The sequence below is a fragment of the Sander lucioperca genome, chromosome 5 (assembly GCF_008315115.2).
Source record: "Sander lucioperca isolate FBNREF2018 chromosome 5, SLUC_FBN_1.2, whole genome shotgun sequence".
NCBI classification, from domain to species: domain Eukaryota; kingdom Metazoa; phylum Chordata; class Actinopteri; order Perciformes; family Percidae; genus Sander; species Sander lucioperca.
Window position 1 is genome coordinate 26,185,028 of NC_050177.1, and position 21,015 is coordinate 26,206,042.

Below are 21,015 nucleotides of genomic sequence, written 5' to 3' on the forward strand. Positions count from 1 at the left end.
GGAGCATTTGATTGGCGGCTGGTATTTGCGGCTGATTCCTTCACAGAGGGGATGGCTGGTTTGACACAGTGAAAGGACAAAGGTTAAACAACAGCATCTTCACTTTCTTTCTCACTCTGTTGTCCTTTCTACACCACCTCTCTGGTCTTTTCTCTATTGTGTTAAATGCTCATGTCTCTTTCTTTCCCTGCCTCTCTGTCTGTCCCTTACACCTTGCGCCTCTCACTTTCTCTGTCTGTCTCTCTGTTGGACCAGCTGATTGGCTGGATTTCTGTGTGTATTGCCAAGAGGGGGCCAATGAATGAGTGGAGTTTTCGCCAGAGGTAGACTACCTGAGTGTGTAGTGGGAAACGATACGCATAGGCAGACATGCCATCATAAAATGTTATTTTAATAACAGTAAGGGGAGCAAATAATTAGTTTGCTTATTTATTTCCCATTCATCTATTTAAAAACACTGTACTCAGACATTCCAACACATAAATACACACACATACATGCACACACCTATAATCAGAAGGGGATCCATTGTCGTAAAGGGTGGGGGTGGGGGTGGGGGGGCGCGTTGCTAGGCAACTTCTATTTCTAAGGTGAACAAGACAGTGCTGAGGGAGAATAGTGAGAGATAGAGAGAAAGCAAGAGAGACACACACACACACACACACACACACACACACACACACACACACACACACACACACACACACACACACACACACACACACACTTATCCTCTCTCACTGCACATCTTTACTCTCCCTAACTCATCTTGTGTATGTACAATCCAGATACTAGAGCTACAAAATAATAGTGTTTTGTGTGGACAGCTGCATAAAGTGTATATTTGTATGTTAATATGTAGTTAAGAGCTGGATCGGTTATGTATTCAAATGTTTTTCATTAAGCTACAGGAGGATTTTGCAGCTGAGAGCATTTCTCAGCATGTCTGTATGAATTTGTGTGAGTGTGCATGTTAGGGGATCTTAAACTGAGCAGCATCAAAATTCAATAAAAATCACACTGTTAGCGGCAGGCACTGCTTGGTTTCTAAGTAGACACTGTTCATCTAATGCTTAGTAAGAGGAGTATGCTGACGCAGCCGTTTACTGGGAAATGTATACTATTTTAGTTTTGTGCCTCCTGACAAATCCGCAGCAGACTACAGAGTGGCTATCTGACGGGTAAAGGAAGCAGTCATTCCTGCACACTGTGTTTAAAAATACTAACACCTGTGCAAATGTCTTCCCCCAAGCCTGAATACTGATGATATAGCTGATGATACAGCCCTTTAAGTTGAAATAATTTTCAGTTTCAAGGGATCAAAAGTCTGTTTCAACAAACATCTGAACTCAATGAGATTCAATTTAATTGTCTCATAAAGTAAAATCTTAAAATATACTACAGCAGTTAGGCTATAGACAAGCACCTCTTTCCTTGATGTAGAACCAGTAGCAGATGTAAATGGGACTCTAACTAACGATTATATTCATTGTCAATTAATCTGCCTTTTTTCTTCATGATTATTTGATTGATCATTTTGTATATAAAATCTAAGAAAATTGTACAGATCTATTGAATGACTATTCTTTTGAGCTTAAACTCTGTTACTTAGGTCCACCTGGCTTTAAGCGCTCAATAATACCCCTTTCACACCAAGGGTTCAACTAGGGTTGACTTTGTGCTTGAAAGGGTTAACCCGTGTTGACTGACTCAGCTTCACGAATCGCGACCCAGGTCAAGTGGTGGGTTGGACGCCCGTCGATGTCAATGTAAATGGTACTACGAGCTTTGCAACAGTATTTTCAGACAAACTGCCCTTGCTTTTCTGGTCCACTCTCTGGTTGCACAGGCCAGCAAAGAAAAGCCATCTCCAGCAATAAGTAATGGGGCCAGTGATATCATGGTAAATGCTTTGCATCAATCATAACAACAAATCAAAGTTTGATGCTGCTGTCTAAATGTTAACGGTATAAATTAATTGCATTCTACTCTGTGCTTAATAAACGGGTTAAGAAAGCCTCTAAATATGTCTACATGTGACAGCACAGCACTGACACATTTTTGTGTTTGTATGCCATACATGCTACTGCAGAATTAAACCCTCTGAACCCAGGGTCTGTGGTTGTGTTTTGATTTTGATGTTGAAATGAAGTAAAAATGACAAGCCAAACTAGTTCAATATTTTTTTTAATATTGAAGTTAACAGTGTTTATTATTGTGATGTTCTAATATCAGTCCCTGCAGGATTTCGCGGTGTCACGATTGCAACAATTCACGCGAATTCAACCAATCACCGTGAATTCGGTGTGACTCTCAATTTTGACCAATCACCGCAACTTTACCGCAAATTTGACCAATAACCGGAGTTACTCGCAACTTCATCACAGCAGTCCCACTTGCCAGACTTTGCGTCAGTATGTGACTCTAAGAGCCACTGAACAAGCGGGAGTGAGAACGGGTTGACGTAACACACGTACGTCGGCAAACTCATTTCCTTGTTTCTGATATGAAGACGAGACGTGTGTGACTCGAACATCTCACATTTACCAACAAAACGTACAGCAAAAGACCATGCAAAACATTTCAGACCGTCCTGCCAACCTGTTTGCATTTTAACATTAAAGTCCGGCATAACGATTTTTCACTGTAAAGTCGCTGAAAGCTGCTGCTGTTTCCTGTCGGCTCTCAGCAGCGGACGGGGCTGCTGCTTAGTTCCCCCCTGCAAACTACGCGTGCACACACACAAACGCACACGGTGGATGCAGGAAAAACCGGAGATGAGACTACACGATGACCTAAATTGAGGACAGCTACGCTCGTTATTGTAAGTGCAATGATAAGTTAAAGTCCAATAAGTACTTTATCAAACCGTATGAATGTGTGTCCCAGCCCAGGCCAGGATAGGAAATTAATTAACAATGTAAAGATCAACAAGCCATTGACAGAAATGTTCAAATTTGATAACTTTTTGTCTTAAATCCACCAGGCATTTTCATATTATACCAACATTAGCAGCATCCTGAGCCTTTTTGGTAAGGTTACTAGGAAAACTCAGCCCAGAGTAGTTTTATTCTCCTCGAAACAAATTTACTTTTATTTTTAAAGAAGTATACCAGAAAAAAAAATCCTACTTTTTTTGCAATTTTCACTGTCTCTTGCAACTTCATTGCAACAAAAATACAAAAGACATCGCAACTTTTATCGCAGTTTTTTACAAAAGCTGCCGCAAATTCAGGCATTTTGGGCCGCAACAATCTCAAAAAAAGGCTGCGAAATCCTGCAGGCATAATATATACTGTACAAGGTGGAATTTAAGGGCAAATAACTAGTACAACGTCTCTTTGGAAATTTGTTGAGCTGTTTTTCGAAGATGAGAGCCACCACAGCCTGGCCGGTGGCCGTCTTTTGTGATACTATTGCCGAGATTCCGGCAACAAACTTGTTGTGTCTGTTTACGCCAAAGCCATCAACAACAGCTGATGACGTATCAGGGTCTTGAAGGGTTGTCCAATTTCATAGGAGAGGATTTCAACCACTACCCCTTGTAACTCTGTTCTGAGGAACAAGTCAAAAAGTGAGGGGCACTCGAAAGGGGTAGGGGTTAAAATAAGAAATGGGACTGGGCACTTTTGTTTGTTTGGGAGTGGGATTTCTAAGATTGAAATCCTGACTGTTAAAGATGTCTACTGAGACTGCTCAGATCATGTAGGGCTGCTTGCTAGGTAGAATTGCAAGTGGCAAAAATAAGAAGTTATATTTACTGAAAATTGCTACATAGTCTAGTGCTGAGTGGATATAGGGCTTATTTACATGCAAAAACCCTTTGTTGTCTCCAATTTACAAGATTCATGATAACTACGCAGCATTTCATAAATCTGAAAACAGGAAGAAAGAATGGCCAAAAGAAAGAAGAAACACTGAAAGATCTGGAAATAACCAAACCAGAATATGGGAAGTGAAAGCAAATGTGGCTTGCAGCACGTATGAGTTTTTATGCATACGAAGAATGAATCAAAAATTCTCATTCTCAGGTCTCATTTTTGCGAGCACCTCGCCTAAGTTGGCAGCACATACAGGATGTACTAAAAACTGTATTTTAATCCTATTTTAACTATATTCTCATTTTGACCAGAAGAGACACAGTGACTGAACCAAAATAAAATGTTTCCATCTGATACAGCTGTTAAGTTTAAATTGTAACAAATGTGCTGAACAGCCAAGTTCAACTGAAACCATTATCATAAAGTACACTACCAGTCAAAAGTTTGGGGTCACTTAGAAATTTCCATTCCACTCCATTATAGACGGTGGCTGATCTTTAATGCAATATCTACATTGCCCATTATCAGCAACCATTCATCCAATGTTCCAAAGGCACATTCTGTTTACTAACCTGATATCATTTTAAAAACATTGAGAACCCTTTTGCAATTATGTAATTGAAAACTGTTGCCCTGGTTAAAAAAAACAATGCAACTGATCTCAGCTGGTATTCTGTCTATAATGGAGTGGAATGGAAATTTCTAAGTGACCCCAAACTTTTGTAGTGTGTGTGTATGTGTGTGTGTGTGTGTGTGTGTGTGTGTGTGTGTGTGTGTGTGTGTGTGTGTGTTTTTGTGTGTGTGTATGTATGTATGTATGTATATATATATATATATATATATATATTAGGGCTGTCAATCGATTAAAAAATGTAATGTAATTAATTACATACTCTGTGATTAATTAATCAAAATTAATCGCATACATAATTAACGGTGCCTGAACCGATACTTTTTAAGAAAGTAAAAAAGGAAAAGAAAACAAAGGGTACTAAACAACAGTTGGTGACATTAAAGAACGGCTTGTTTATTGATAAGGCCATATGGTCAAAATTAAATGATTTAATAATAATGTATAACAATAACAATATCTTATTTCACTAGTAAATTGCTGTTGAACGACAAAAACAACCACCAGATGGGAAAAGGACATTTACAATAACTTCAAATGCACCACGAGGGTGTAGTTTACCAGTTTCATTGAACGCACGTCTGTGTTGTTTTTCCGAAGTCAGCTACAAATTGTTACATCCCAGTGTTGAATCCTCTACAGTAAAACACAGTCAAACTTTACACCGTTTAGCATTAGCTGTCAGCATTTTAACCGTTTTTAATCCAGCTACTAGCTAGCGGTAGGCTAACGTTAGCTGCTGTTGAGTGTAGTGTTAACTAGCATCACGTGCAGCGGTGTTTGTGTTGCCTATATCGTCTGTTTCAGAGCATCAGAAAGAAGCGCAGACATATCAGTGGCACCAGATTTCGGTAGCCAGGAAGAAGATTTTTACAAGTAAATGTTCCAGTTAATGATCCAGGCAGCACATTCTCGTCTCCCTCCTTCATTTTACAGTCGAATGGTGGCTAGAACGGCTCCGGGTCAAACGTCAATATGGAATGGATCTGCGTTATTTTTTTTAACGCGTTATTTTTTCTCAGATTAATTCATCGAAATGAACGCGTTATTTTGACAGCCCTAATATATATATATATATACACATATATATATATATATATATATATATATATATATATATATATATATATATATATATATATATATATATATATATATATATACATATATATATATATACATATATATATATATATATACACATATACATATATATATATATATATATATATATATATATATATATATATGCCTCCTATATGGCCTATCTTGTAGGGTTTAACCCGCACGTAATGCAGTAAACAGCCAAGTTTAACTGAACGCTAAGCGCTTAACAACTTCTGAACCTTCAGGCTTCAGGTGATGTAGTGAAATTTGTTTGATATATTTAAAGTTTTTAAAAATCTAATTCTAAAAGGTTTAAAATATCCTATATAATCCTAATGGGGCTCCCGCATGCTCCTAAAAATAATACAAAAAGTATGATCCACAACATATGTTACAATTACTGCTGAACTTACAGGTATAATTAATGATTGTTGTCATGTTTTTCTTTTCAAAGCATTTACATTTACACATCATCACAGTTTGATATCAAGAAGTAGTATGCAACGCATTAGTACTCTCAGTAGTTTTTGAGGGAGAGGACAACCCTTGTCATGTACCTTTTCCTAATCCACAATCAGGAAGTACAACTGAAGAAAAGGCACTGCTGGGATTTGAACCCAGGATCTCCTGTTTACTAGACAGGCGCTTTAACCAACTAAGCCACAGCACCCTGTGGGAGATATGTGGAGAGAAATGTTCAACGGTGTTCCCTTTCAGTTTAGAAAAATAGAGTCAATGTTTTGTGTTTTGCATGGCTATCAACCTAGGGCCAGGCTTTAGGAGAGTTCTAAGACTGATGTACTGATATTTGTTATCTATATTCACATACCAGTCTTCAGCAAGAGTCTAGCCAGTCTTACCTGTGCATAGTCCCTCTCCAGCTGTCCCTTCTTCAGACTGTAGGTCCTACAGAGAAAGAGACAGAAATGTGTTCAGTTGTTTGAAGGGGGTAAATATTACATGTAATATTAAATAAATTCAATCAGCAGCTCACAAGTTATTGTCATTTGTAAGTTAAGACATAAACATTAAAGACAGGAGGAAAAATATATAAATCAGATTTTCATTTTCAATTAATAGGTTCTTTTTCATTTTGGCCATAATCCTGCAGCCCTTCGTTCTGACCCACAAAATGCACAAACCCCTACAAATTTCCCCCTTGCCGTCTCTACATCACACAACATCCTGGCAGCAGAGACAGTGGAAGCTCTTATCACAGTCCAGGAATGTGCAGAATAGAAAACATAACATTACGTATACGATTACACAGACAGATAAATGAACTGGCACTGTTTGCTAAATGAACAAAGCAGCATACTGGAAACAACCACACCGAGTGAACAAACATTTTACCTGTATATTTTGATGTAAATTTGACTACTTATATTCATATATCACACCCATCTTTGTGTACTATATGAAAAAGTAGAATGGTCCTCACTAACATTAATATGTTCTATATAAATGACTCCTACTAAAACTGCCTCAGTATATTACATCTCTTCTAAAGATTCAAATTATAGTTTTCCTATGGGGAGAGCGGTGGAAGCAACTCAGAGGAAGCCCTTGGCGTTGTCACACCGCCAAAAATTGCTGCTGAGCGCTGCGCTCAAAGTTTAAATGATTTCTGCTTGTTGCCGCTGACCTGTCAAAGCTCAAACAAAGCCAGAAACAATAATGACGTATATCTGCATGGAGCTTTGCCTCTGTGCCTGCAATATGCTCTGCACCCTACCTCACGGTTTTACCTCTGATTATGTGTAGGTGCCTTACCACTGGACTTATAAGTTGTTTGGGACTTACAAGTATAGTCTCACATCACAAAAGCTTGCATTTTTCTGTGCATAATTAGTGTGGACGGGAGTCGTTTTCACATGTAAATGTAGGCACTGTGGAAGTGGTTTCACAAACAACCTAATCATTAGCATTATCTTTTTGTTCATTCACATGCAGATGTTTAGGACTCACTTGGGAGCTCCCATTTCAACATTTTGTTAAGAAGGTCAGGACCAGTTTTTTTTTTTGCGAATGTGACTTACTCGTCAGACCTGAAATCTGTATTATGTGGGAAACATTACATATAGGATTGGGCAGACTTGTATGACTTGGGCAGACACAAGCGACTCAGATCTAGAGTGCTGTTTGAAATAAAACTCTATACAAAAGATGATGTGAGGGAACAGCAATCAAGCAACAACAGGGAAGGGAAACAGTGGTGGAAGACGCAGAAAGGAAGACAACACTTAGTGTAAGCGTAGACAGCGTAATTACTGCCAATTCTCTCTAATTACATTCAAACAAATAGGACAGCGCTTCTTGTCAAATGTTTCCCAAGACATCCCTTTGTGTTAAACCTGCTGTGTACAGTCTGTTTTCTAAACAGGGGCTGCTTTAGACTTCTAGCTTTAGCTAAAAAGAGGCATGATCAATTCTTAATGACTGAACCAGGCTTTTAAATCCTGCATACAAAACTGCAATATTTCCAACTGTCAATGATCTACTGCAAGAGGTTGGCGCATGTGTTTAACTCCACCCCCATGCATGTCAGTGGAAATAGGACACACGCCCTTCCCTGATCTCACTGATACCTCCACCCCTGACCTTCAGTATTGAGTCTGTGGTCTAAAACACATGCTCAGCCAGCACTGCAGGCCTCGTTGGCGCAGTAGGCAGCGCGTCAGTCTCATAATCTGAAGGTCGTGAGTTCGAGCCTCACACGGGGCAGGTCTTTTGAGAGTCATTTGAAAACCAGCCTTTGTTCCACATAACAGTGGAAAGACCACCTGGAATAGGATATGCCACCCCCCCTCCCCCCCAAAAAAAAAATGTATAATGGATTAAACTGGAAAAGAATTTGGTGTTTAAATTCATAATCGTTGCATTAACATAACAGAGTTTTTCTAAAAAGGAATAATTCTGTATATTCACAACGTTTATGTAATCTCTCACATCAAAATGAGCTGAACACCCTGCTTTGCAACATGACACTTGATGATCACAGACGGAAACTGTCTCCTGACTCAGGGCATCAAAAGCTCTTTCTTCTTGCTGTTGGACAGATTTGTGTCCTCAGTTCCAAACTAAACTAGATCGGCAGTGACAGCCATTTTTATTCTTTATGTCAAAATCAACGTGCTGCAATACAGAGCCCTGACGAACACAGCTCTGTCATGTATGGAGCCTCTTATGTGCAACAGAAATATATAGCCTACTATATCAGAGGTTAATTATCATGAATTGATGTCTAAACATTCTACAAACACATCTTTGTAACCTTCTTTCAACTTATAGCGGACCATGTTTGAGGCAGAATCACTCTCATGAGCCTCCAATGCCCACTTTTTTCAACCAAAATAAAGTGATACCACCATACAATCACTAATGAGCATCTGATCAGTGAGATAAAAGAGAAAGGGGTTTACTGGCAATCCAGGCCCAGCTGTCTAAATAAATGATGACACCTCTTTAGCAAATACTGGAATAGATCAAATGTTGTAGAAATAGATATACTAAACTTACAGCCTTATTCGGCTGGGAGTGTTGTCTTTTCCTGGTTTTAAAGGCTACATTACAGTAAAGTGATGTCATTTTCTGAACTTACCAGACTGTTCTAACTGTTCTTTTATTTGCCTTTACCCACTTGGTCATTATATCCACATTATTGATGATTATTTATCAAAAATCTCATTGTGTAAATATTTTGTGAAAGCACCAATAGTCAACACTACAATATCGCCACAATATCTATGTATTTGGTCAAAAAGATTGTGTTATGTGATTTTCTCCATATCACCCAGCTCTATTCTCAAGTCATAGCAGTAAAGCAGCCTGAGTCCCTGAGTTGTCCTGTGTATTCTCATCCTAAGGATAAACTAAGGTCAAGCTTTGTGGTTACAAATCATATGCTGCAGAGACACCAATGCTTAAGTAGAGTGGAACCGAGAAGTACTGCTATTCTACAAGCACCTCTACCGAAAACTCAGGACGACTTCTGTAAACAGCACTGTGTGAAAAGGCACTGCTGGGATTTGAACCCAGGATCTCCTGTTTACTAGACAGGCGCTTTAACCAACTAAGCCACAGCGCCCTGTAAGTCTTCATTGGAGAGCAAAGTTTGAATTGCTTATCAGTTGGAACAACACATTCCAAAACCCAAAGATAGCATGTTGATACTCCAGATTCCAGTGACTGCAATTGAAAAAAAAAATAAAATCATATGAATGTTCCTGTACATAATCCACCACTGGAGATTTCTTGTTTCAGCTTTGATACAAGACTTAAGCTGACTGTAGAAAAGGTACTGCTGGGAAAGGCCTCCTGTCGTCTATGGGCAAAAGTCCCATGTGTAAAAACTCATCACTGCCACTGACTTCTGGATTATGTTGGAACATATATGTTATTAGTTACCTTATCGTTTACGTCCGAGTATGGGCATGGGTGACATAGGGAATTATTATATGAAATGTAGTTCCCCATTGAAGGTTCAGTAGAATTGAGTTAGAAGAGAAGTAGAATTGTGTTGACTGTGGAAATAACACTTCGAACACATAAATACTATTAAAAACTATTAGCATTTCAATGAACTTGTACATTTGAGCTAAGTTCCCACTAGAAGACTTCTCCAGAAGTCTCCAGTTTGCTCTACTATTCACACTATACAACTTACAGTCTTGTTGTCTTCTTTTAACACTACCTGAGTGACCGGCGACAGGGGCTCAGACACTACTAGATCTTTCACCAGGAGGAATCCCAGAGTCTAGCCTCCAAACTACGTTTTTGTCACAAAAACACAAACTGTGACCAGGAGATTCTTGAATGCCCGCCAGAAATAAGGGCTCCAAGTTGTTGGTGGCTGATTTGCAGCAATAAAACAAAGAAAGAGCAGAAAGAGACGCTTTTAGGGGGTGTTGTCGTTGACACACATGTTCACACAATAGCCTGTTTCCACACATGTTCACACAATAGCCTGTTTCCACACATCTTTACTATTTATAGCCTGTTTTCTCTCTGTGCTACAACAACTTTGGTCTGTGTTGCAAATGCACCACATACAGTAAAGTACAGGCGACCCGTGGCTTCCCTTTAGGCCGTGTCTTGCGCTCTCATTGGCTGTAGCTCTTGAGTCGTGTGCACGCGAGCACAGAGCAAAATCCGATTTGCCTCTGATACAGGGCTATTGTCGGGGAACTCCAAAATCCGTCGGCATTAGTGTGATCTTTTATCATGATGCATCTGTGATGACGTAATACAGTATTAAGAGACATTTGGCAAGAAAGTATTTAAAGGCACTGCTGGGATTCGAACCCAGGCTCTCCTGTTTACTAGACAGGCGCTTTGACCAACTAAGCCACAGCGCCCTGTCACTGCACTGCTTGATTAAGCCATAGTACTGGACTTACAAGACGTTTGGGCTCTACAACAAGAGATAGAACTTATTTCTGAGAGTAACGTTTTTTTGTTTAACCTGTAATCACGCGATAAATCTGCCAGAGACGGCAGATAAAGCTGACGTTAATTAGGCTAGCTGAAATGAGGTAGGAGAAACAATGGGATATAACGTATAAATCTTTAGGGTCTGAAAAAAGTGGGCTGTGACTCAATCACTGTACTTGAACTGAAGTGATTCAATTTTAGTAGCTGCAACTGGCTGTGGCAGTGATACGAGTCTAGGAAACCAATCAATTTGAAAGATTAAAGTTTCTTTCATCATCTACACACACATAGGTTAAACTCTCTAATCTCGGGTTCTGTCACCAAAACACACACATACGGTACATTATGCAAATATGAATTCTGGCTCTCTGACACCTTTATGCACAGCTCCATAAATAAGCTTTTCCTGCTTTGGTATCTTAAAGGTCCAATGTGTAGGAATTTCTCCCATCTAGCGTTGAGATCATATATCGCAATCAACTCTCTCGCGCCACGCAGATCAAAGTGCGTATTACAGCTACGGTAGCCTTCACGCTTTGTTCTGATGACGCCAGTCTCTTGCTCTTTTCAATATCCTTTTTATTTTTCTGGGTGAAGAACAAGACTCCTGTTCCTGAAATTTGGATTTTGAATACGTGTGGTCCTCCATGTTTCCTTCTTCGAAATTGCCGGGGCCGGGAAGCGACGATACCCATTAGCAGCATTAGCAGCACCTGTGAGTTTATCATGTGACAGCGAAAGGCGGAGCAGTATGTCCTGTATGTCCCTTACCGGCTAACGTATTTCAAGATGCCGCATGAATATGGAGCGTCTACCCCAGTTCATGCAAATGCAAATGTAAAATTTCAAGCCAATAGGAATACTTGGAATTGATGGTGGAGGTAAATATTCATGAAAAAGTACAAATTTGTGAACGGGCAACACAGATTTTGATAATGAACCACTAAACACGTTATACACTGGACCTTTAATACTGCAGACAGGGTCCAAAATTAACTTTTTTGTCCACCAGCCAAATGGCTAGTGAATGTTCAAATTTTACCAGCCACTCAATAGATAACTATTGTTTTTTGGCTAGTGAGTGAAGCAAATCCACCAGCCACACATATTTTACCAGCATTTGGCTGGTAGATGGTGCTAATTTTGGACCTGGACTGCAGTATACTTGTGTACCAGTAAGGGCCTCTGGAACACGTGTAGACAAACACACATCCTCATGCTCACTGGGAGCTTTGGACATGTCTAGGCTTCTCATGCAACCATGGTGACACCGCGGCAGAGACCTCATATGTAAATATGCACACCCAATTACCAGCTAGAAATATCTCGCACACACTACCCATCTTTGTGTGGTACTATGTGTTTCTTGACACAGAATAAAAACAAACAGAGAAGTCTTGAACGGTTATTTTGCTTCAAATTTTTATATCAGTGTCTGTTGTATAAGTGTAGTAAGTAAGCATATACTGTACGTCTCATAAGATGCTTGTCAGTACCTCTGTACTCCTTATACTTGCTTTCTTCACTCCTTTTATTTGTTCTGCCCACAGTCTATTTCCATCTATCCTTAAAACCTCTCCATACCCTCCCTCCACCTCCGCATTTCTTCCTGACTCTTATCCCTTCCTCTTTGGCATTCTGCACACTGGTTTCTTGCCCTCTTTCTCTACTATTCCTTCTTTCTTTCTTTCCTCCCTCATCTCTCTCTCTACTCTGCCTGCCCATCATTTGTGTACGTTGGTAAGTGTGTTGTGCCTAAGTCAAAAAGCAGTGTCAGCATCAGCTGTGCATGGAGACGAAACAGAGAAAGAAAATGACCATCACCTCTGACAGGAAATACTTAAGTGCTTAGTGGACACTAAGTGTATACTGTATGTGTGTGTGAAGGCAGAGAGAGAGAGGGAATGATCAAACGTGGGAAAAGAGCTAAGATCAATGGTTTACAGGATACAGCGTGAGATCAGCGACAACAGGATAAGCAACATGAGTCAGAGACAGAGGCGGAGGAGGGAGGTCATGTTTTCACACTGCGTGATCACCACAAGACACAATAGAGTGCAGTTTTTCCACTCCAAGACCTAGCAGGCATTTGAACAAAAACATTCACTATTTTATTTCATTTCGGAATACAATTGTTACGTTGCAAGCAACAACATTTAAAGACTGAAGTGAACTACTATAAGTTACTTCTTGAAGGGCCTGTGTGCTAGCATTGAAGGAAATTAGCTTTATACAAACCCATCCCACCAGGTCTCTCCCCACACAAATTTGCTAAAGCTTCTGAAAATGCTGGAAATCACTTCTAGGTAATTAGTAAAGCCCTGATGGTGTGGAGGTAAACTAAGCTAAAGCTGCAGCATCATGCTTAGATTTTCTGTCATTCCTTTTGTAAAACCAAAAGTATTGGATACAGTTGTGAAAGCTCTGACTGGGGTAAAACACGTACAGACAGCTCTCTCTGATCTGCTCAATTATGCACAAACCACAGATTCTCCACAGCCTTGACCTTCATGTAGTGGGGTCATGTCGAGGGAAAATAGAATCCCAGTATCAAAACATTATTAATGTGACAAAATCAGAAATGGAAACAGGAGCAGAAAGAGTTGACCAAACTGTTCCCTCTCAGTCTAACTGAAGGTGTGTGGCCATAAAACATTGTAGCAAATTATTGTTCTGATCAGATGTTGATGAGACCTCAAAGAGATCTTTGTGGAGACATGAAGACATTCATCAAACAAAAATGCAATTTCTTTTGGCAAATTTCAAATTCAGTGAAAGTTGGTGGATGTCACTTTGACTGCTTAGTGAGTTAATCAGAGGAAGTTGTATCTGTTGCCATTGCTCTGACAGGGACTACAGTGAATTGAACATGGTATTAGTTTTCTATCTATAAACAAAAGGCAGGAATCTCTGTCCGTCCATGCACAAAAGGCTCTGTCCAACCTGCATGCGCATTGCATGTGCAAAAGAACAATAAAAAAGACGTGACCTGCAGCACCCTAACGTACACAGAGCCCACTGTGTATTATCATTCAACCTACTTTTGTTTGAATAAACTAGGGCTGCCCCCTGAATGCGACACATTTATTATTAATAAACTGTGAGTAAAACTAAGCGAACGCACAATCAAGTTTGAAAACAAAACAAAAAAACTGAGCGATCGATTTTTCGTTGCCTTCCACCTTTTTTGTGAAGTTGCTCGGGGTACAGTGGTTGTGGAGAAAGCTACAGAATAAAAACAGAGAAGTTTTGGATGACTATTTTGCAAGTAGCTATACCCGAGGCCAAGCAATCGGCCCATTCCGAACAGGTACATTTTGAACGGGCACTGCACTAGTTATACAAATCCTGAAAATACTGCTGTGGCACATAGGTTAGGTAACAATTAAAAAACAGACCAAGAAATATCATATAATATTAGGGCTGTGAATCTTTTGGTATCTCATGATTTAATACCAATTCTTGGGGTCACAATTCGATTCAAAATCGATTCTCGATTCAAAACAACTCCTGATTCAAAATTGATTCTCGATTCAGTACATAGGCATGTTAATTTCAGGATCTAGTTTCAAGTTTCAAGTTATTTATTAACAATTACAGAAGCATTCCCAAAGTCATTGTCACTGAATATCTTTGGTCTCAGGCTCCCTCCAACAATGCTAATTAAAATTGTACAAAACAGAAAATCACAAGTAAAAAAAAAAAAACTAAATGAGAATCCAAGACATAAAATAGTTAAAATATAGGGATAAACATAAAATAATAAACCTCTACTCTGGTCTGCTGTGCATTAATAAAGGCGGCAAATTATGGCATGAAAGCAGATAAAAGTGCGTACAAGATTATAGATTTTATTATTATTTATTTATTTTATAGTTTTTATATTTGAAAAAGTTTTATCAACTCATTGCAATAATGCCAACACGCAAAGGCAAATCTAAGACAAAAGGTAACATTTATTCATGTTAAACTTACATTGACTAGGTAAAAAAAAGTTATATTTGATCTGCAACTGTGTATTCAAACTCAAAATGAGCACGCTCAAAGTAACATGCCATGTGCTTACGGCCAGGCAAAGCAGCCTATATGAATTATTTTCATTGAAGTGGTCTCCACTCTGCTGTCACATCTCTACCTCTCTTAAAAAGGTAGGATACATTGCAGGACTGTTGTATTACATTGCATTAGATTGTTAGGATGTTCATGCAGTATTTTTCTGGTATATCATTTTACCAGACAGTGATGGAGTACTTGAGTCCTGGACTCCGATTTAATTCCAACTCAAGTCACACTTCTCTGGAATTGTGACTTGGACTTGGGCACTGATGACTTGGACTCAGACTTGAGGATTTATGAAATTAAACTAGAGCATTTATGAAATAAAACTAGGAAGTTGGATGAAGTTTCTGCCTACTTTTATGTGTAATAGGTCATGAAAATGTGATCTAAGACATTGATTCAGTCTGTAACTGTTTCAACTGTTTCATCCTACGTAGACTCGGACTCCAGTCTGACTCGAGTTGCTATTCTCTGGACTCGTGACTCAACTAGGACTCGACTTCAGGTAATGGTGACTTGACTTGGACTCGACTCTGACTCTCTTTCTTTGTTGACTCGGACTTGGACTTGAACACTGGGGACTCGAGACTCGACAGTTGGTGACTTGACTATAACACTGGTACCAGATACTGTGAAAAATGCTCCATGGGGTGTGGCCGGGTTAGCTCAGTTGGTAGAGCGGGTGCACATGTGTAGAGGTTTACTACTCGACCTGCGGCCCTTTGCTGCATGTCACTCCCCATCTCTCTCCCCTTTCATGTCTTCATCTGTCCTGTGAAAATGAAAAAGGCCTAAAAATGCCCCAAAATAATCTTTAAAATCAAATGCGCTCCGTGGGACATTTGTGTAACAGATGAGGTTATTATGTTTGATACTTATTTGACTTCTTATTTTAAAGGGGCACTATGCAGTTTTGACCATTTCTTCGCTGTTTTCTCGCTTTTTGCTCACAGGTTTCTCTATAGAGCTCCCCCTACAGCTTCGGAATAGATGTTTGGCAGCTCCTATGTTTACTTGTGTACTCCTCTCTCGGTCAGTCTGCTGTTTCCTCTTTCTCTGTTCCTCCGACAATGCTTTCCTAGCTTTCTGCTTCTTTTTTGCGGGCTCAGCCGTGACGATAGTGTGAAAAACTCCATCGCTACCTTGTTAGCCGGTTCCTGAATGGGCGTATGTGTGCAGTGCCGTGAAGCAATTCGATACATCGCGAGACCTGATATCACGCGATACTTCCTGATGCTGAGGCCGGCAACTCGCCGGCCGAAAGTTGCAAGGGTGGTTTTTCCGCTCACAGGCGCTAGGGGGGAGCGAGACGACCACCATTCAACCCGAAAAAAGTCATATAACCATTCCAATGACTCTGAAGCTGTTCAGTTAAGGTAAATTAAGCTAAAAAAAACCTGCATAGTTCCCCTTTAATGGGCCTATTTATTATCTGACAGCCTTGTACCACCTGTATTATTTAAACAGAAACATGTTTTAACGGCAAATCACCACAATTGTTTCAATCATACAGTTTAAGTTTATTTAAGTCACAGCCAGTGCTTCCTAAAGGCATAGTAAATCTTGCCTCAGCTATCTGCTTAGGATGTGACACTTGCATTTGCATCTTAAAATAAATAAAGTTTAAGTAGGTCATGGTTGAACCCTTCATCTCATCTCGTCATCTTCTTTGTCATTTCAGCGTTTCAGATCCCCCTGGGTCTAGTATTACCTGGGGTCCTCCTGTGATTTGGAATAACAGCAGAGGCTTTCTGTGCTGTCATTTTGCCAAACAAAGAGGCCACCTAATTATATTAGCAGGGTGTGAATCAGCATTGCCTTAATTTGGGTCTTTTTCCCCAATGAGTCCTTGATTTTCTGTTCCTCCTCTTTCTAAATTATGGAGGCATTAATGAGGATTCTGATAGCATTTTGGGTTCATATTGGGAGGCTCATCTAGCTACTCAGCACGGAGACCCATTATGTTTTAATGATATCTGCAGATCCTTCCTAGAATTTGGTCAATACATTTGAGAGAGATAAATGAAACCCAAATTTAATTTATCCCATGCAAATGTGCCCCCCAAAACACAGACATGGGGTAAATTCCCATATTACATCACAGCTACAGTTCTAGTCCAGTGCAGTCCAGGCATCAGCTACAAAAAACAGCACTTTCATCCTTTGTTTTCTCACTACTGTCATCTCCATGATTGATGATGCTCTTTGTGGATTATTTATAATGCACACTCTGTCTAGACTATGGTAAATTGCATGCACTTGACTTTGCAACCTGTCTACAAGTATTCTGACAACAAATAAAATACCGTCTTCACGGAGGAGTGTATTGTTGTAAAGCTCCCCGATATCATGCCAATCATTAGAACAGATTTAAAAATGCAGTGCTGCATGGCAAAGCATACAATGCCTTTTGCAAAAAGGCCATCAGGCAAAAAGGCCATCACAATGTCACAATGATGGCCTTTTTCATTCACTGATCCAAATCTACAGATCAAACCGATATAACACAACTGCAATACTGAAATTGTGTTACAGCTTCATTATTATGTTCAGCACAAGGAAGGGCAAGTAGGTGTATAGAAGATAGCTGTGTGTGTGTGTGTGTGTGTGTGTGTGTGTGTGTAGCTATTGGGGCAGACATAAGGGTATGGGGGATTTAGCTGGATTGAGGACACCAAGTTGACTCCCTGAGTCCACCAACTTGTCATCATTTTCTCCTCTCTCTCTCTCATCCTCTCTCCTAAAACTAGTCCAGCTAAAATGCAGTCCCAGAGGATTAAATACACTTCCCTTTCTTTCTGTCTTTCTTTCTTTCTTTCCCGCCCTTTTACCTGTTACAATTAGTAAACAGGCTTAATGCACTACAGCTAGCATTTGTGCATGTGTGGTTGAGTGTGTAAATTGATTAAAGCCAGCCTGTGGATTAATTAGGGTAAATAACCTCAAAGCAGATTTTCGGATTTAATAGTTAAAATGTACTGTAGGCTTTAGGCAGGAAAATGTGTGTCTGTCATGTGTTTCATTATGTGACCACACTTTCCTTGTCCTGTAAGGTCCAGCTATTTAGTTGACATGACATTTGCAAAAGTCTAGCCAAGTGATGTACATAGTCTACAATCCACATAAACAATTTCAGCATCGTATTTTCAGTCCAGACCCATAAAAAAGGTGTTTTTTTTTTTTTTTTAACAAAGGACAATATCCCCTAATCACAGTACTGTAAATGGCCCAGTGTTAGCCAACTGGCTAGCTTCCTACTGTAGTCTATTCACTGACTGTTTGCAGGCATCATTGCAGTTATCAACTCTGCATTCTGACCCTGGATGGGGAAAGGTCAATACTTGCTGCTCCCTGTGGAAATCACTGCTGCATTAGTCTTGCATTGTCCACACAGCATTCCGGGATGGGAGAGAAACGTGCTGGTTTACTGGCATTTTTTTAAACCAATCACAATCGTCTTTGGCGGCGCTGAGTGCCGCACGGAGCCCCGGTGCCGCTGCAAAATAGCCTCGGGAAGGAACTTGTTTGGGTGGAACATGTGTACGTTCAAAGGTTGTTTTAGTTGTGCAACAGAAAACTCAGATTGGACAGATAGTCTAGCTAGCTGTCTGGATTTACCCTGCAGACTCTACAATCAGCACTGCTCCCAGTAGACCACATGGACAAAACACACACACCAGGGCTGATAAAACATGCAATAAAACATGTGACTGTGCAATTACTGTAAATACATTTTACTATTTAATATTTACTCTTTAATTATATTTATTATTGTGTGTTAACGTGTGTCTTTCACTTTTCCTCTTATCCCTTGCTGCTGCAACAGTGTGAATTTCCCCATTGTGGGATTAATAAAGGATTTTGAATCTTAAATCTTGAATCAGAAATCTGAGGAGCAGTTAACCATAGCCCTCATAAATCGACCGGAGTTTAAAATTCCAACGCAAAGAAAGCCCAAGGTAACGGACATCCGGCCGAAAAAACTAGGGCTGGGCGATATGGAGAAAATCAATTATCACAATATTTTTGATCAAATACCTCGATATTGATACCGCAACGATATTGTAGTGTTGACTATTGGTGCTTTCACAAAATATTTACATAATGAGATTTTTGATAAATAATCATCAGTAATGTGGCTATAATGACTAATAAGTGAGTAAAGGCAAATAATAGAACAGTTACAACAGTCTGGTAAGTTCAGAAAATGACATCACTTTACTGTAATGCAGCCTTTAAAACCAGGAAAAGACAACACTTATGCCATATTACGATATCCAAAATCTAAGACGATATTAAGTCTCATATCACGATATCGATATAATATCGATATATTGCCCAGCTCTAGGTTGTCATCAAAGTTGTCAACAGTTACGTTACCTTCTTTTTAGCAACAGTTTGCTTTATTTGCAATCATTTCTTAAAAGCATCATATGTCTTAAAATTACATTCCAGGATATAGCCTAGTGTCCTTTCTCTCACAGAAAGAGTGTTTTGGCTCAGTATAAAATCTGTTTTACTACTGTGAGCTTTACAGATATCACACATAGCTAATGAACAATTCCAGATACATAACACATTTTTGCAATGTGCATCTCAGATCACATTTTCACTCACTATGACCCCTACTTTGTCATTATTAATCGTTGTGCCAAAATTTGAATAATAACATTGCCGTCAGTGGACTTATTTGCTAGCTAACCAACGCTATGGAAAAATACAGCACATAGACGGTACCGTAGAATAACGTTACGTGAAACAGCGATTTAACGTCACTACTCGTTTTACATACAGTTTAGCAACAAAACAAAATCCTGAGGGAACATTTCTACGTTTTCTCATGTTGGTTTTGAGCGCTATGCATCCCCACTAACCTGGAAAACGTTTTAAAAAGTAAGTGAATACAGCGTGTGGCTTGAATACAACATATACTGCTGCGGGGAGTCCGAGGCAGAGGGGCCGCGCAACGTGCTAACGTTAGCTTCTTCTCTCATCTGTGGTCTGATATACAGTAAATTCATCAAATGCAGTGCCCATAACGCGATTTTCCAAGCAAACGTAGGTGTCACATTTCACTGGACCCGCGTGAACGCGGTTTTGATGGTAAATCGGTCTCGAGGCTTTCATCGCTATTTGTCACTCTACCTGAGGAGAAAATGCTGTACTCGCGCTGTTGTTTATTCACTGTCACTTTGTCTGTGTTACCTATTATTCCCCTGCATATCATTCTGCTATGTTTGTACTTTTTGTTTCTCTGTAAGCGTGCTGTGTCCATAACGTAGCTACGGTTTGTGACAAAGAATTTCCTCTTGGGGACAAAGTCTAAAGTCTATTTAGTTGACATGACTTTGCGAGTGATGACGTCCCGTCACTGATCCAGCTATCGGCAGTGCACAGCTGCTAAATGTATGAAGTGGAAACACTGGAATGTTTAGCAAAATTGTCGACAGTTATTCTTCTGTTGATCGACTAATCGACTTATGATTTCAGCCATATAACTGTCACATCAGACCAATGACAATAGAAAGAATCAATAAATAAACAAAATTTCCATTTTCTTCCTGTATACTTCTCATGTTGCGTACATGTAATCTATTTCTGTCCATCGAACAGATCATTCATTTCAGTAGTATTGGTGAAGACAGTTGACAGTTTGGCCAGCTGATGCCTTTTAGTACCTCAGGTACCGCGCTACTGAAAAGATAGCTAGTTCTGACAAGAGTAACGGTGGTCAAAGTCAGTATTATTGAACGGCCATGTTGCTTCTGATGTGAATTTCAGGTAACCCAAACTCTTCTGATCTTAAATGACAATCTTACAAAAATATCCATCTCTACAATAAAGTCAGATCAGTGCCATACATCACAGACAGAAAAACTAGTGGGGCCTCAGTGTCTTGCCCAAGGATACATTGACAAAGCTGATGCTTGTTGCCGCAGGGGGCTTAAGTCCAGATCTCCCAAT

At 39.7% G+C, this 21,015-nt stretch overlaps 1 protein-coding gene and 4 non-coding genes across 7 annotated transcripts in view; 1 reads left to right on the forward strand and 4 right to left on the reverse strand.

Annotated features, from left to right (window-relative positions):
• Positions 1-21,015, reverse strand: part of LOC116048269 (F-BAR and double SH3 domains protein 2) — a 65,897-nt gene that overhangs the window by 39,007 nt on the left and 5,875 nt on the right. For all 3 annotated transcript variants that reach the window (XM_031297264.2, XM_031297262.2, XM_031297265.2), the window contains exon 3: positions 6,420-6,465. In XM_031297264.2, the coding sequence (XP_031153124.1) occupies positions 6,420-6,465 (46 nt within the window). The remainder of the gene's footprint in view (positions 1-6,419; positions 6,466-21,015) is intronic.
• On the reverse strand, positions 6,156-6,229 carry trnat-agu. The gene has a single exon. It is a non-coding gene; the product is annotated as a tRNA-Thr (tRNA).
• trnam-cau lies at positions 8,211-8,283 on the forward strand. Its single transcript has one exon. It is a non-coding gene; the product is annotated as a tRNA-Met (tRNA).
• trnat-agu lies at positions 9,573-9,646 on the reverse strand. Its single transcript has one exon. It is a non-coding gene; the product is annotated as a tRNA-Thr (tRNA).
• On the reverse strand, positions 10,843-10,916 carry trnat-agu. Its single transcript has one exon. It is a non-coding gene; the product is annotated as a tRNA-Thr (tRNA).